Source organism: Orycteropus afer, unplaced genomic scaffold (assembly GCF_000298275.1).
Source record: "Orycteropus afer afer isolate SDZICR_OR568_19922 unplaced genomic scaffold, OryAfe1.0 scaffold00274, whole genome shotgun sequence".
Classification (NCBI taxonomy): domain Eukaryota; kingdom Metazoa; phylum Chordata; class Mammalia; order Tubulidentata; family Orycteropodidae; genus Orycteropus; species Orycteropus afer.
In genome coordinates this window covers 2,656,458-2,672,585 of record NW_006921861.1, presented here as the reverse complement: position 1 = coordinate 2,672,585, position 16,128 = coordinate 2,656,458, and the positions used below count along the sequence as shown (strand labels likewise).

At 40.2% G+C, this 16,128-nt stretch overlaps 1 protein-coding gene across 1 annotated transcript in view; it reads right to left on the bottom strand.

Moving 5' to 3' along the window:
* The window catches only part of FAM168B (family with sequence similarity 168 member B), a 57,225-nt gene extending 42,410 nt beyond the window's left edge, over positions 1 to 14,815 (bottom strand). The window contains exons 1-2 of the mRNA XM_007950511.2: positions 14,746 to 14,815; positions 294 to 377 (exon numbers count right to left, since the gene is read on the bottom strand). Coding sequence (XP_007948702.1) covers positions 294 to 377; positions 14,746 to 14,815 — 154 coding nt within the window. The remainder of the gene's footprint in view (positions 1 to 293; positions 378 to 14,745) is intronic.
* Positions 14,816 to 16,128: the final 1,313 nt, after the last annotated feature.

Below are 16,128 nucleotides of genomic sequence, written 5' to 3'. Positions count from 1 at the left end.
ATTCAGGAAAAGGACATTTGTCTCTTCTTCAGTCTGAAAGTAGATGTAAGTGTTCTGAGGGATGAACTGTCCTAAAGTTCCAAAAGAGTAAGACATTTCCCAGAGAGGCCAACTCAAGCACTTAAGTTGGAGTGGGGCTACCACTGCTGCAGTGCAGCCATGAAATCCAGCCCCAGTAACTAAATCCCATCATCCTAGGAGTCTGCACGTTTCTCAAAACCTACCCACAACATGCTCTCCACAGCTGCATACACAAAGCATTTTTGTTAGCCAGTACAAACCAGCCTACATACCTGTTTGGAAGGTAGGATTTGCTCCAGGATACATATTAGGAGAATAGGCAGGAGCTGCTGCTGCATAGCCCATGGGAAAACCAGCTAAAGAGAAACAAATACAAGACAATCTGATGTCATGAAAATAGTAACATGATTTTACAATCAGAAATTCCCACAGGTCCCCTTATTTTTATCTTTTTCATCCAAACTCCACTGATTAACTTAGACCTGACAGCATTATGTGTGCTAGAACAGATGTCCTTCCTCAGAATTTCAAGGATCACAATTATCATCCTGTCTTTTAAAAAATCTGTGATTAAATGCCTACAGTCTTCTACAACTGGAAAATTTCAGAAGCTCAGTTACAAACCCACTGTCAGAATAGCAAATAAAAACATATACACACATATAAACTGAAATCATAAAGCTCCAATACTGACATCAAGCTCAACTGGCATAACATACTACACAAAAACATTGTTTTACCTCCTAGTTTGGTGAATAGCAACCAGGGTCTTAGAAGCATGTGAGCAACCATCTAAGATGCAAAAATTGGTCTCTCTTATTTCAGAGCAAAGAGTGAAGGAAATCAAAGATGCATGGAAAAAATTAGTCCAAAGGACCTGTGGACCATAGGAACACCAATTTACACAACCTTGAGACCAGAAGATGTAGAGGTGTCTGGCTATCAATGCCAACTACTTGAAAAGGGATCAAAATTGGAGATCTTGGACTGGGTGGAAGAAAAATGTGGTACAAAACTCAAAATCATAAAAAAGACCAGGCTTACTGGTCTGGGAGAGATGGTGAAACCCAGAGACTGTGGTCTTCAGTAAAATGATAGGCCTATGAGCTGAACAATTATACCAAATAGGTGCACTTCTAACAATCAACCACGGGTGATCAGAAGGGCAGCATTTGCTCACAAAGAAAGCTCAGAGGGCAGGAATGCATAGGAAAGGAGGATACAGGGAAAAGGTAATCACAGGGAGGAAGTGGGAAGAAAGCTGTTACATGTGGGGCTTGCAATCAATGTCATGAAACAAAATGTGTGTAAATTGCTGAATGGAAAACAAATATGCTCTGTAAACGTCCACCCAAATCACAATAAAGTTTATTTTTTAACAGCTCCAATACTTAAGACAATTTTATTCTACATTCGAATCACATACCTTAATACTTAACAACAGTAATAAGAATGCTCATCACACCATGTGTTACATCCTGTTATTCCAACAAAGTCTGAAGGTGGTACCATTCATATGCTTTTACTCTAACAAGTATGGAAGAAATCAGCATTCAAATCTAGCCTGGGCTCAAGACTGTTTTTGCTAGTACCAGGGAGCAGCAAAAGGTGTTCTAATAATTTAACACCATTTCACTAAATCCAAGTAAATACCCAACATTACTATGTATTCACTTACAAGCTAATATTTTTTTTTTAAGAAACTAACCAGTTGTCATCAAACTGACTACAACTCGTGGCGACCTCACGTGTGTCAGAGTAGAACTCTCCTCCATAAGGTTTTCAAAGGAAACACACCATTTAAAATTTGTAATTTCATTTCTTGTTTCCTCATATGCTGAAGTTTCTCCAACTTATGGTGGCCAGTCATAAGCCCAAGCTGTAAATGTCATTGCAACGGTCTCTGACTGAGGAGTTCTAACAGTACCATAAGCAAATAGGTATTGGGAAAAAACAAATTTCACAGTTTAGATATCTGAAGAAATTCTCAAGCAATATGATCTTTATTAATTTCTTAATCTGTAGTAAGACTAAACCAAGCCACTAATATTTTATAACATGAAAAACATTATATATGTAGTATTATAGTTAAAATCCTGTTGTCAGATGTCTACCAGCAGTGGGGGCCTTCATTAAGTGTTTAAGAACACTTGTGAGGCAGGCACTCACTTTCTGAGTGGCCCACTCTGGTTCACAATGTAGGACATGCTACTTATGTGAAAAAACCAGGGCTTTTTCTATATTCAGGAAACACAGCTAATGGCCTAGGCTCACTAGTCTTGCTACTGTCACTACCTAGTTGTGAGAACCTGTAACTTTGCTATTCCTCTTATTTCATCTGTAAATAAAGAAAATGAAATAGAACAGCTCTGGTAGCATAGTGCCTAAGGCACCTAACTGCTTACCAGGAGGCTGGCGGTTCAAAGCCACCAGCCACTCCTCAGAAGGAAGGTTGGGCAATCTACTTCCGTAGAGATACTGCCTTGGAAACCCAAGGAGGGGTCACTATGAGTTGGGTCCAACTCGATGGCACGTAACAACAACAACAAAGTGAGGAAACCATAAAGGTAAGGTAAAAACTCAAGGTGAGTTCTGAGTATAATTTCAAAGGTAGTATCTTTGTGAATAGGATTTTTAAAGGTTCTGAAGAAAGTTTCTTGCATAAATTCCTTACTTAGGTCTTCAACACAGCCTGGAATCCTTGATATGCTGCCTTGCAGGTTTATGGCACTTCTCTCAGAGCAGGTGTCTTTGGTCCCACGAGTATCCAGGAATTCCTACTTGAATCAACTCTTAAATAAATCCACTGCTTCAGAGTTGCTTTCCTATCCCAAAACTGATTTTCCTCTATCTTAGCAAAAGCTATTTTGTGTTTCCCTCCTGGACTATCACTTCCCTTATTTGCCTTCTCTCATTAATCAGCCAGAACACAATGTGTGGTGGTCAAACTTTTATCAAGTCCAGTCATCTTGGACTACTTCAAGAACACCTAGAATGGCCACTTTAAAGAGTAGGCTGTTGGCTGTGAATCTGTGTTCTATGGACCCTCGGTGATTCTTCACAGGCCCAACTGCAGGCAGAGAAAGGCCAAGTAGGCTCTGGAACCTATCCTCAATTCACTTACAGACACTGCTGTGATGTATCTTAGATAGTGAGGATCCATTCAGAATTTTTATTTATTTTTTTTAAACTTTTATTGTTAAGAAAACTTTCAAAGACCACTGACCCAGGTTATACCCCTGGAGGCCTCTGCCACAACTTACATACACACACACACACACACAAATCCCTATTTCCTCATTTCTTTCAATAAACTCCACTCATAAATTGTTGGGGAGCATCATCTGCTTCTTCTGCACTTGCTTTTCATTTGCTTGATCTTTCCCACTCTAACCTTCTCACAGGTTAATTGTTCAAAAATGCACAATGAACGACCAGCAAAAGGGAGTCAAAGTCACTCACTCCATCTAAAGAATCTTCTACTATTCTACCCCATACCCCCTGGATATCTTTTCCCCTACTCCCACTACCTTGATCCAGAGCCTCAACATGGCTCAATTCACTATCTTTAGTCTAATGGTTTCCACTGTGGTTTCACAAAACTGCCACAACTTTGAAAGGCCTGTCCCCAGGATGACCCTCTCCCAACACTCTGCTTTAAATGGTTTTGAATGGAACACCACAATTTTTTTTCTTAATTTCTCCATATCATTTTAATCTGCATGGTTCCAATGAAGACTGTGGAGAACCACTGGTTCTTCCTATTCCTGACAATCTTCCTCACTATAGCAATGCCTTCCAAAAATATCCTTCAGAGAGGATATTATGGTTTGTCTCATTCAACGTTTAATCTTCATTCCCTTTCTGACATAGAAAGGTTAGAAAGCTGAAAATTATACTGCCTAGACTCCCTTATAGAGAGTTTGGGACTGATCCTAAATCCTACTTACCTCAGACACTAATCACTTCTCTAAAAGTAAAATAAAAACTTCAGAACATCAAGAACAAATAAGCTAAAAGAGAGAGAGAGAGAGAGAAAAAAATAACCGCCAATTACTTTGACATGGGGTTAATACTCTTAATATATGTTGTTGCTGTTAACTGCTGTTGAGTCATCTCCGACTCATAGCAACCCTATGCACAGCAGAACAAAACACTGCCCAGTTCCGCACCAGCTCCACAATCCTTGCTATACCTTGAGCCCATCGCCGCACCCACTGTGTCAATCTATCTCGTTAAGAGCCTTCCCCTCTTTCATCAATCCACCACCTTACCAAGCATGACATCTGTCTCTAGGAAAAAAAAAGTAAATGAGACAAAGTCTGGCCATTATCGCTTCTAAGGAACACTCCAGCTCCACTCCTTCCAGGACAAATTTGTTAGTTCTTTTAGCAGTCCACAATACTTTCAGCATTCTTCGCCAGCACCACAACTCAAAAGCATCTACTCTTCTTCGGACTTCCTTATTCATTGTCCAGCTCTCACATGCATATGAAACAACTGAAAATACCATGGCTTGTGTCAGGCGCACCTCAGTCCTCAAGGAGATATCTTTGCTTTTCAGCACTTGGAAGAAGTCCTCTGCAGCCAATTTGCCCAGAGCTGTACGTCGTCTGATGTCCTGATTACTGCTTCCACTGGCATTGATTTTAACACCAAGCAATATGAAGTCTTTGACAACTTCACTCTTTTCTCCACTTATTGTGATGTTGCTTATAGGTCCAGTTGTGGAGATTTTTTTCTTTATATTGAGATGTAATCCATACTGTAGACTGTAGTCTTCAATCTTCATCATTAGGTGCTTCAGATCATCCTCACTTTCAGCAAGCAAAGTTGTATAAGCAGCATATCTCAAGTTGTTAATGATTCTTCCTCCAATCCTGATACCATGTTTTTCTTCATATAGTCCAACTTCACGGATTATTTGCTCAGCATACAGACCAAGTAAATATGGGGAAAGGATACAACCCTGACACACTCCCTTCCTGATTTTAAACCATGCAGTGTCCCTTTGTTCTGTTCGAACGACAGTCTCCTGGTCTATGTGCAGGTTCCTCCTAAGTACTATTAAGTGTTCTGGAATTCCCATTCCTCTCAATGTTACCCATTATTTGTTATGATCCACACAATCAAATGCTTTAGCACAGCCAATTAACACACAAGTAAACACCTTTCTGGTATTCTCTGCTTTAAGTCAAGATCCTTCTCACATCAGTAATGATATCCCTCATTCCACATCCTCTTCTGAATCCAGCTTGCATTTCTGGAAGTTCTCTCTCAATATATTGCTGCAACTGTTTTTGAATTATCTTCAGTAAGATTTTACTTGCATGTGATATTAATTATATTGTGGTAACTAAGTTTGAGTGTCAACTTGGCTAGGCATGACTGAGTAGCTGGGCAACCGGATATAGTTATTCTTCATGGTGGAATGCACTGGAGCAGTTGAGAAGCTGCTTTAGGGATGTGGTCTGCTTCTTGTATAGAAGCAGCAGCTTTGGGAATAGTCTCTAGCTTATGGCACACCTGAACCCTAAATGTAGCCGTGTTGTTGTTCAGCAGTCTGCCATGCTCGGCCAAACTTGGGACTTTCAATGGATTTGAATTAATGGTCTGTTGTGTGGGTTGGTAACATCAGGACTGTGCCTTTTCATTTGTCAACCACGGGCTTGTCAATCTTAGCAGCCAGCAGCTGTCTGAGTGAAGAAAAGCCTCTAATTCCAGTGGACCAGGAGGAGGCAGAGCTGAAGCCCAAGGTTGAGGGGCTTTCACCCAGTCCCTAGAGCCTGGCACTTTTAACTCAGACTTAAAGCCTCCAAAATGTAAGAGAATAAATTCCTGTTTGTTCAAGCCATCCCATTTGAGGTATTTTCTGTTAGAGCAGCACAGAGGTAACCAAAACAGCTATTGTTCAATAATTTCCACATTCTGGGGGATCACTTTTCTTTGGAATGGGTACAAATATGGATCTCTTCCAGTCAGTTGGCCAGGTAGTTGTCTTCCAAATCTCTTGGCATAGCCAAGTTAATGCCTCCAGTGTAGCATCCGTTTGTTGAAACATCAATAGGTATTCCGTCAATTCTTGGAGCCTTGTTTTGCAACACTTCGTTAGAGATTCAACTTATTCCTTCAATAACACTGGTTCTTGATCATGTGCCACCTCTTGAAATGGATGAACACTGGACAGTTCTTTTTGGTACAGTGATTCTGTGTGTTCCCTCCATCTTCTTTGGATGTTTCCTGCATCATTCAATATTTATCCCATAGAATCTTTCAATAGTGCAACTAGAGGCTTAAATTTGTTTTTCAGTTCTTTCAAACTTGAGAAATGCTGAGTGTGTTCTTCCCTTTTGGATTTCTAACTCCAGGTCTTTGAACATTTCATTGTAGTAACTGGCTTTGTCTTTTCAACCTACTCTTTGAAATCTTCTGTTCAGTTCTTTTACCTTGTCATTTCTTTCATTTGCTTTGGTTACTCAAGGGCCAGTTTCAGAGTCTCTTCTGACATCCATTTTGTTCTTTTCTTCCTTTCCTGTCTTTTTAATGACCTTTTGTATTATTCATGGATGATGTTCTTGTTGTCATCCCACAATTCCTATGGTTTCCAGTCACTGCTGTTCAATGCATCAATGCACTGAACAATCTATTCTTTAGGTGGTCTCTAAATTCGGAAGGGATATATTCAAAGTCATACTTTGCCTCTCATGGACTTGTTTTAATTGTCTTCAACTTCAAGGTGAACTTGTATGTGAGCAGTTGATGGTCTGTTCCACAAGCAGCTTCTGGCCTTGTTTTAGCTGAGGATACTGAGCTCTTCCATCACCTCTTACAACAGATGTAGTCAATCTGATTCCTGTGTACTCCATGTGGTTAAGTCCACATGTATAGTCATTGTTTATGTTGTTGAAAAAAATGTATTTGCAGTTAATAAGTCATTGGTCTTGCAAAATTCTATCACGTGATCTCCAGCATTATTTCTGTCACCAAGGCCAAATTTCCCAACTACCAGTGATTCTTCGTTTCCAACTTCTGTATTCCAGTCACCAGTGATAATTAACATGTCCTGACTGAATGTTTGGTCAATTTCAGACTGCAAAAGTTGATAAAAATCTTCAATTTCCTCATGTTTGGCTTTGGTGGTTGGTGCGTGAATCTGAGTAATAGCAGTATTAGCTGGTCTTCCTTGTAGGCAAATGGTTATTATCCTATCACTGACAGCATTGTACTTCAGGATAGATCTTGAAACATCCTTTGTGATGGTGAACGCCACACCATTCCTCTTCAATTCGTCATTCCCTGAATGCATTAAGGAGATCAATCAATCACTATTCTATCTTGCTTCTTGTTATTGTTGTTGTTATGTGCCATGAAGTCAACCCGACTCATAGTGACCCCTCCTTGGGTTTCCGAGGCAGTATCACTACGGAAGTAGATTGCCCCATCTTGCAATGGGGAAAGATCAATGCAAAGGAAAAGATCATATGGATCACCTGTAATTTTTAACCCAATGTGTATCACATTCGATGAAAATACAAGGCATGCCAGGAGATAGGGTTACATGACTGAAAAGCAAAAGATAAAGACAAACTGACCACAGAAACAGACCCAAACGTGATCCAGAGACTGCGGCCAACAAATAAAAGTCTTTAAAATAAATATGAATTGTGTGTTGGAGAAAACAGAAAATGAAGAAAACATATGAAGAGACTCAAAGAGCAGAAGGCAGCATTAGTAAAACTGCAGAAGATCCCTGGAAAACGTATGTATTAAACAGAAAATACAAAAAAAGGGCACAAGAGACATGAGGGACAGAGTGAAATGGTCTAATATGCTTATGAGTAAGTCCCAGTAAAGAAGAAAAAATGGAGCAGAAAATTTTTTTTGAGGAGCTATTGCCATTCAAAAACCAAAGACACAAGGAAATAATTAGTCCAAGGGACTGGCATATCATGGGATTCTCAGCCTGTATGACCATGAGACCAGAAAAACTAATGGTGCCTGGCTACCACTGTCTGTCACTCAGAAGGGGGATCTCTGTAGGAGATCCTGGATAGAGTGGAAGAAAAATGTGGAACAAAACTCAAAATCATCAAAAATGAAAAAATAAGTAAGACCAGGTTTGCTGGTCTGATAGAGTCTGGTGGAACCCCTGAGACTATACCCCTACCTGCACTTCAGATCTGGAAATTGAACTCATTCCTGTGGCTTCCAGCCAAACAAGACAAGCATATGAGGTGAACATTTACATTAGGTAGATACATTCCTTGGAGAGATCAATCATGGGAGAACAGAGGAGCAGTGTATGCACAGGGAGTCGGCTCAGGGGGCAGGAGTGCATAGGCGAGAAGGACACAGGGAAGAGGTAACTATGGGGACAAAGTGGGAAGAGAGCTGTTACAATGTGGGAAATTGCAGTCAGTGTCATGAGACAAAATGTGTACAAACTGCTGTATGGGAAATAAATTTGCTCTGTAGACTTTCATCCAAATCACATCAAAAAAATAAATAAATAAAAAGGAGAGAGAGAAATTGCTATTTAAGCCACAGGGTCAAGAAGTCCTGTTAATTCTAAACAAAATAAATTCAAAGAAAATAACATCTAATCACAGCATAATAAAACAATGGTTTTTTAAAAGCAGCAGAAGGTAGGGAAGGAGATATACCATCTTCAAAGAAGCAAAAATAATTCTAACAGAAACTAGAAGACAACTATATCTTTGAAGTGCTTAAAGAAAATAACGACCAACCTAAACTTCTAAACTCAGTGTGGGAGGGCAAAAACAACAACAAAAAAGGCCCCTCAGAAGATAATGACATCAAATCCTCAAAACTTGTAAATATGACCTTATTTGGGGAAGGGTCTTTGTAGAGATGGTTAAGTTAAGGGTCTTGAGATGAGATCATCCTGGATCACCTGAGTGAGCCCTAAATCCAATGACCAGTGTCCTCATAAGAGACACACAAGAGAGAAACAGAAAAGGAGGAGGAGCTATAAACATGGAGACAGAGACTGAAGTGATACAGCCACAAATCAAGGAATGCTGAGAGCCATCAGAAACTAGAAGGGGCAAAGAAGGGATTCTCCCTGCTAAAGAGACAAGAAGACAGCATCTTCCAACCTCCTCTACTCCACAAGAGGAAGACAGAATCAGCAGCAGCAGCCCAAGGTCTGCTCTTATGAGGCTAGACACGCCGCCACCCTCCAGCCCTCTCACCAACCTCGACACCAACTGTTCCCCCTGTGGCACCCACCATCTCTCTGCTGGGTTTCTTAATTTGCTGCAGTGCCCACACAGAACTTACAGATTATGGGGTTTATTAGGGAAGCAACAGGCTACAACTCAAGTTCAGGAATGCGCTGAGTCTCTCTCAGCCAGCTGTCTCTCAGCCAGCTGTCTCTCTCTCTCAGAAGCACATCTCTCACGTCTCCCTCAGCGGCACACCTCTCTCTCTAGGCAGCGCATCTCTCTCACACCTCTCTCTCAGCAGTGCGTGTCTCTCATGTCTCTCTCTCAGCAACATGTCTCCTCTCAGGTCTCTCGGCAGTGTATCTTTCTCAGCCAGCAGTCAGAGAGACTCCTTCTGCCTCTAAGAAGGCTTATTTTAAGCCTGACAGAGTAGCAAAACTAACCAATCCCAACAACAGAATTCTATACAACTGAGAGCAAACTTCCCAGAAGATTGCTTTGTGCTGCTCCAACAGAAATACAGCAGGTGGATAACTTTAACAATCAGGAGCTACTCAGTTGCTCACAGTAAATTCCACCACAGAGCTGACTGCTAACCAGAGGGCTGGCGGTTCAAACCCACCAGCCACTCCTTGGAAGGAAGACTGAGTGATCTACTTCCATACGGAACCACCTCGGAAACCCAAGGAAAGGTCACTATGAGTCAGCTCCGGCATGACAGCACTGAGTTTGGTTTTGGTTTAGGGCTAGAAAAGTCAACCTAAGTAATTTACTACACCCTCCCCTAGAGCCTTCAGAGGGAATATGGCTCTGCCAAGACCTTAATTTTACACATATGGCCTCCAGAACCATGAAAGAATACATTTCTGTTCTTTTAAGCCACCAATTAATTTTGTTACAGAAAATACAGTCAGCAAAATTATTCTCCTAACTGAAAGCAAAAACATTTTCACAAACAAAAACAAAATTCACTGCCAGCAGAACCAGAGTAAAAGAAATACTAAAAGGATTTCTTTAGGTAAAAGGAAAAGTATACCAAACAGAAATACAGAAAGCAATGAAGAGCACCAAAAAAAAAAATGCTGAATGTACAAATAAATATAAATGCATGGTGACTGAACAAAATAAAAACAGTAAGGTCTTTTTTTTTTCTTTTTCAACCTTTTTAGTGTGATTTGGGTGAAATTTTACAAAGCAGATTCATTTCACATTCAACAGTTCAGAAACATTTTGTTTTATGACACTGAGCACATTACCCACAGTATAACTGCTCTCCTCCCACTTTTTCCCTGTTCTTACCCTTTCCCTACGTCTTTCTTGCCTATGTATTCCTGTCCTCCTACCTTTCTCCCTATGCAAATGATATGCTGCCTTTCTGATTTCCTGTGGTTGACTGCTCTAAGAAATGTATCTCTTTGGTTTAAGTATTCCTCTCACAAGCCTGTCTACTATGAGAGTTAAGCCTCAAGAGTGAGTTCAATTTCAGGCCCAAGGAGTGACTCAGGGCCACAGTCTAAGTGGGTAATGGTGACAGTGCCAGAGGAAGTGATGATACTGTTGATGGTGGTGACAGAGGTCATGGTGGTGAGGGTAGTGGTGGTCTAAGTAATAATGGTGGTAGTGACAGTAAAGGAGGTAATAATGGAAATGATGGTGGTGAAGGCAGTGGTGGAAGAATCTAAAATGGAAACTCTTACCTGCAGCAGTTCCCCCACTCATTTTTTCTTCCCCCAGAAGTTTTCCCTTGTTCCTCCCACCCAATCCCAAGTTCCAAAGTCTTAATGCATGGCAGCAGTAACACAAAAAAGGGGAGTAAAAATACTACCATAATCTTTATAAAACAGAAAACAAACCCCCTGCCATCAAGTTGATACTGACTCTTTAGGACAGTGAACCTTTAGGACAGAATAGAACTGTCCCATAGAATTTTCAAAGCTGTAAATCTTTAAGAATTCAGACTGCCTCACCTTTCTCCTGTGGAACGGCCGACCTTCTAGCTGGCAGCCGAATGCTTTAACTATTACACCACCAGAGGTCCTGTAATTTTTACACCTACTGCCATCACATCAATTTCAACTCATCGTGATACCCACTGAGTTTCCAAGGTAGTAAATTTTTACAGAAGTAGATTGCCCCTTCACAGAGCAGCTGGTAGGTATGAACCACCAACCTTCTAGTCAGCAGTCAAATGCCATAGGCACTGTGCTACCAGAGCTCCTTAATCTTTACAGTAACCACTAAGATAATAAGAGAATTTTTAATAGAAAGAAAAATAATAAAAATATATTTTATTAAAAAATCAATAGTAAGATGGTAGGTGGAGGTCTAATTTAATTATATCAGTAATTTAATTATATCAGTAATCAGACCAAAGGTTTCTGGGAGATGGTCTCTATTTTCCATTAAATGTAAATAAAAAGGAAATTTCATTACAGACCATTCTCTCAATTTGCTACTAAGTGTATAAAATAGTATAAAAGGATATTCCTTTCTTATAATGTCAGTTTTGGGTACTGAAGTTATGCTAGCCTCAAAATACATTAAGTATATAATTTCCTACATTAAATAATGCCTCATTAAAAATTCCTAGAATGCTTTCTATTTCCAGTATTGAACTTTTACTGATACAGAACAGATAGTAAGGGAGAATACTAAATAAATAAATAGGCAAAATAGTATTAAAAAAAAGTACAATAAAGAAGAAACTAGAAAACTATATAAAATTTAAAACTGCTTTAAAGCTATATAAATTTTCTTTTAAGACTGTTGTTACCTGTTGTTGAGTTGGTTCCCAACTCATGGCAACCTCATGTGTTGAAGAGTGAAACTGTTCCATAGGATTTTCTTGGCTGAAATCTTTACAGAACCAAACTGCCAGGCCTTTCTTCCACAGAGCCTCAGGGTGGGTTCCAACTGCCAATCTTTAGTTTAGCAGCCACTTGCAAACTCTTTGTACTACTCAAGCTCACAAATACATTTTTCGAGTCTGTTCTAATACATAGTAACCCTACAGGACAGAGCAGAACTGCCTCATGGGGTTTCTGAAGCTGTAAATCTTCACAGAAGTAGATTACCACATCTTTCTCCTGCAGAGTGGCTAGCAGGTTCAAACCTCCAACCTTTTGATTAGAAGTCAAGAGCTTTAACCACTGTGCCACCAAGGTGCTTTTGCACTAACCAAAACCTAAAAGTCCCATTGCCATTGAGTCAATCCTGACTCACAGCAACCCTAAAGGACAGAGTAGAACTGCCCTACAGGATTTCCAAGACTGTATGTATATCTTTACAGAAACAGACTGCCTCATCTTTCTCCTGTGGACAAGCTGGTAGGTTTGAACCATCAACCTTTTAGTTAGCAGCCAAATGCTGTAATCACTGTGCCACCAGAGCTCCTTTTGTACTGCAAAGGCCCCTGTAATTGGGGGGAGAAAAACCTGAATGCGTTTTCTCCAATTCTTTTGACCAGGTGTCAGCTAACTAGGGCCTCCCACAGACCAAATGCAGCTCACCACCTGTTTTCATAAAGCTTAATGGGAATACAGCCAGACTCATTCATTTAGTATTGTCTACAGTTGCTTTTGTGCCATAAAGGTTGAGTTGAGTAGCTACAACAGAGATGGTATAAAACAAATAGTGTATTTACTATCTGGCCTTCTGACAGTTAAGGCTGTATGTGAACTTGGCTGGGCCATGATTCTCTGGTTGGCAGTTATGATGTAGTATGGCAGCTAAGTAATGATGTAGTCATCTCCCATGATGAGATATAATATAATTAATATAATATAAACCTTCATGATGAGATCTATTATGAGCAGCCAATCAACTGAAAGGAAGTCTCCTCAGGGGTGTGGCCTGTATTGAATACATTATGGATCTTCTGGTAAAGCTCTCTAGCTTTTTGCTAGTTGTGGATCCTATATTCAACTCTCATCATCTAATCACTGAGGTTCCTGGGACTTGAGCCTGAGGCCTACTGTACTGCTTACAGATCTTTGAATGTGTTAGCTTCTGCAGCCTGTGAGCCACCAGTCTGCTGACTTACCTGCTGATATTGGATTTATCAGCCTCTGCAGCTAGTAAGGAAAAGCCTTTAGCCTGATGTCAGACTCATAGACTTGGGACTTGCCAGCCTGTACAACCATGTTTGTCCATTCCTTGAGATAAATCTCTACATACACATATATAACATCCACTGGTTTTGCTTCTCTAAAGAACCCTGCCTAAGATAGGCCTGCTACATAAAGTTTGCCAACCCCTCCTTTTAAGAAAAAGTACAGAATATATCTATCCCAGTCTCCTCACAGCCTTACATAGAAATAGTGTATGGTTGTTGTTGTTGTTGTTATGTGCCGACGAGTCAAACATGACTCATAGCGACCCCTCCTTGGGTTTCCGAGGCAGTATCACTACGGAAGTAGGATTGCTCAACCTTCCTTCCGAGGAGTGGCTGGTGGGTTTGAACCGCCAGCCCTCTGGTTAGCAGGCAAGTGTCTTATCCACTATGCTACCAGAGCTCCCATAGTGTATGGTAGGTGATCAATAATGTATTATATTGACTAAGCTTATTAAGTGAGTTTGGTTTTCTGGTTTTTATTAAGTAATACCATAGGTTTTTGGCTACTTTCCTAGGACTTGATCCATTCAAGATCTCCTTCAGCTATTTAAATTAATTTTAATACTTAAAAGACTTTAAAAGTCAGTCTTATCATTAAATTATTTTTCACCAATTCTGAAAAATTCTGCCACTTCTTCTCCTCTACTGTACTTGATCCTCTGAAGCCTACTCACTGGGAATATAGCCCTCTGAAGGTATCAGATTTGAGGGTTTTAATCTGACTCCTTGCCTTACATGGCCCTAGAGCCTCAATCTCTGTCCCATGTGGATTATTGAAACGTACCAATAGCAAAAGCTCCCAGTGCAGGCACAATATTAGCTCAATGACCAAAGGTAATGGTTACTGTATAACTTATTTGGCTGCAAATTTTTCTCTTTCTTGAAAGCTCAGTTTTTTAAAAAATGTTTGTATTATTAAACTTTCTGGGGGTTTTAACAGCATGCTTTTAAGGCAATATCATCCACTTTATTATCAAAACCCATGATGAAAGAGATCATTCAAACTGAAAATTACTACTTATTCAAAGTCACCAATTTGGACAACCATCAGCTCCTATCGCCTTAATCTTTGTTTTGTTCCCTCCCTCACAGCCTACGTTTGAGCTAGCTGACTCCACGAAGGCTGGGTATGTGGCTCAGGCCTAAGTTAATCAGCAGGATCCCCTGGCCCTGGGACTAGCTCAGGGATGGGCAAAGAATGGAAGCTGAGTCCAGTCAGAAAGAATCCCACAACTCTGGTATGGCAAGAACCCCCAACTAGGTTTTCCTGTAGAACAGAGATAAAATAGGCTTACAGCCCAAGGATCTGCTGGGAGGTGCTAACCATCACGGAGAAACCACAGTATGGGGAGAAGTATGACCAACACTGATCCAATAGTGAGGAAATGAAGCTGAGACCAGGAAATAATTATATTTCCTTACCTGGATAACCAATTCCTTTGGTATTTGCATACGGAACCCCAGAAGATCCAGGGCTATAAACAGGATTCATGATCTCAAGAACTAAAAAGAAACAACAACAAAAAAAGTGAGTTAGCCAAGTGCTTTTCTTCTCAGATTTTTCTCTAGCCTCTCTCACCAAAGAACAGGTACCAAGGAGTCCCTTCTCTAGTCTCCTATAAAACACACATTTCATGCCACTCTCAACCAGCAGAGAACAGAAAAGAAACACCAAATGTCCTAATGGGAACCCATTCGGTCACCACAAATTTTAACAACTCTCTTCAGACCATCAGAGTTAAGGGAGAAGAAAAGAGTTCTGTGTCTCTACTTAAGACAGTTAAAAATAAATAAATATAATTAGCAAATAACCTGTTCTTGTAACAGATAAACCAAAAAAAAAAACAAACTCACTGCCTTCCAGTCAATTCTGACTCATAGCGACCCTTTTGGGTTTCTGAGGCAGTAAATCTTTATGGAAGAAGATTGCTCAGTCTTCCTCCCATGGAGTGGCTGATGGATTTGAACCGCCAACCTTCTGGTTGGCAGTCAAGTGCCTTAGGCACTACGCCACCAGAACACCTTTGAAATAGAGAAGGTAGTTTAAATAAACTAAGATATAGCCACAGCCTAAAATACTTACTATGCAGCTGCTTTTTCAAAGTGTTTAAAAACCTAAGATTGTTATGTTATGTGAAAAAAGTAGAGCACAATATTGCATCATGCAACATGATTCCAAATTTGCACCAATACATCAAAATATTAACAGTGTGTGTCTCTGGACGGGGTACATTTAGTTTTCTTTTTGCACTTTATTTTCTGTATAAATTCTGTTTAAAAATATGTACTTTTTAAATAGCTATAAAGCTACCAACTTCTATTAACCCATTTAATATTTTAACACTCATAAATCATATTTTCTTAAAGGTTCAAGACCATGAAGAGCTACAACCATGGTTCTACCCCTTCCCCAACAGAAATAAAATTCTCAGTATTTCCAGTATTTTACAACACAGTGTATTCCTAAAGTATGAGCTTAATTATGACTATTCAGTGTTCCTAATCTGCTAAATTATTCATCGACTTATATTACCTACACGATTACATATATACATATATATGCATGTGTGTATGTGTGTATATGGATGTGTGTTGTTGTTGTTGTGTGCTGCCGAGTTGGACCCAACTCATAGCGACCCCTCCTTAGGTTTCCAAGGCGGTATCACTATGGAAGTAGATTGCCAAACCTTCCTTCCGAGGAGTGGCCAGTGGGTTTGAACCGCCAGCCTTCTGGTTAGCAGTCAAGTGCCTTAGGCACTGTGTGTGTGTGTGTGTGTGTGTATGGAGAGAGAAAGAGAGAGAGAG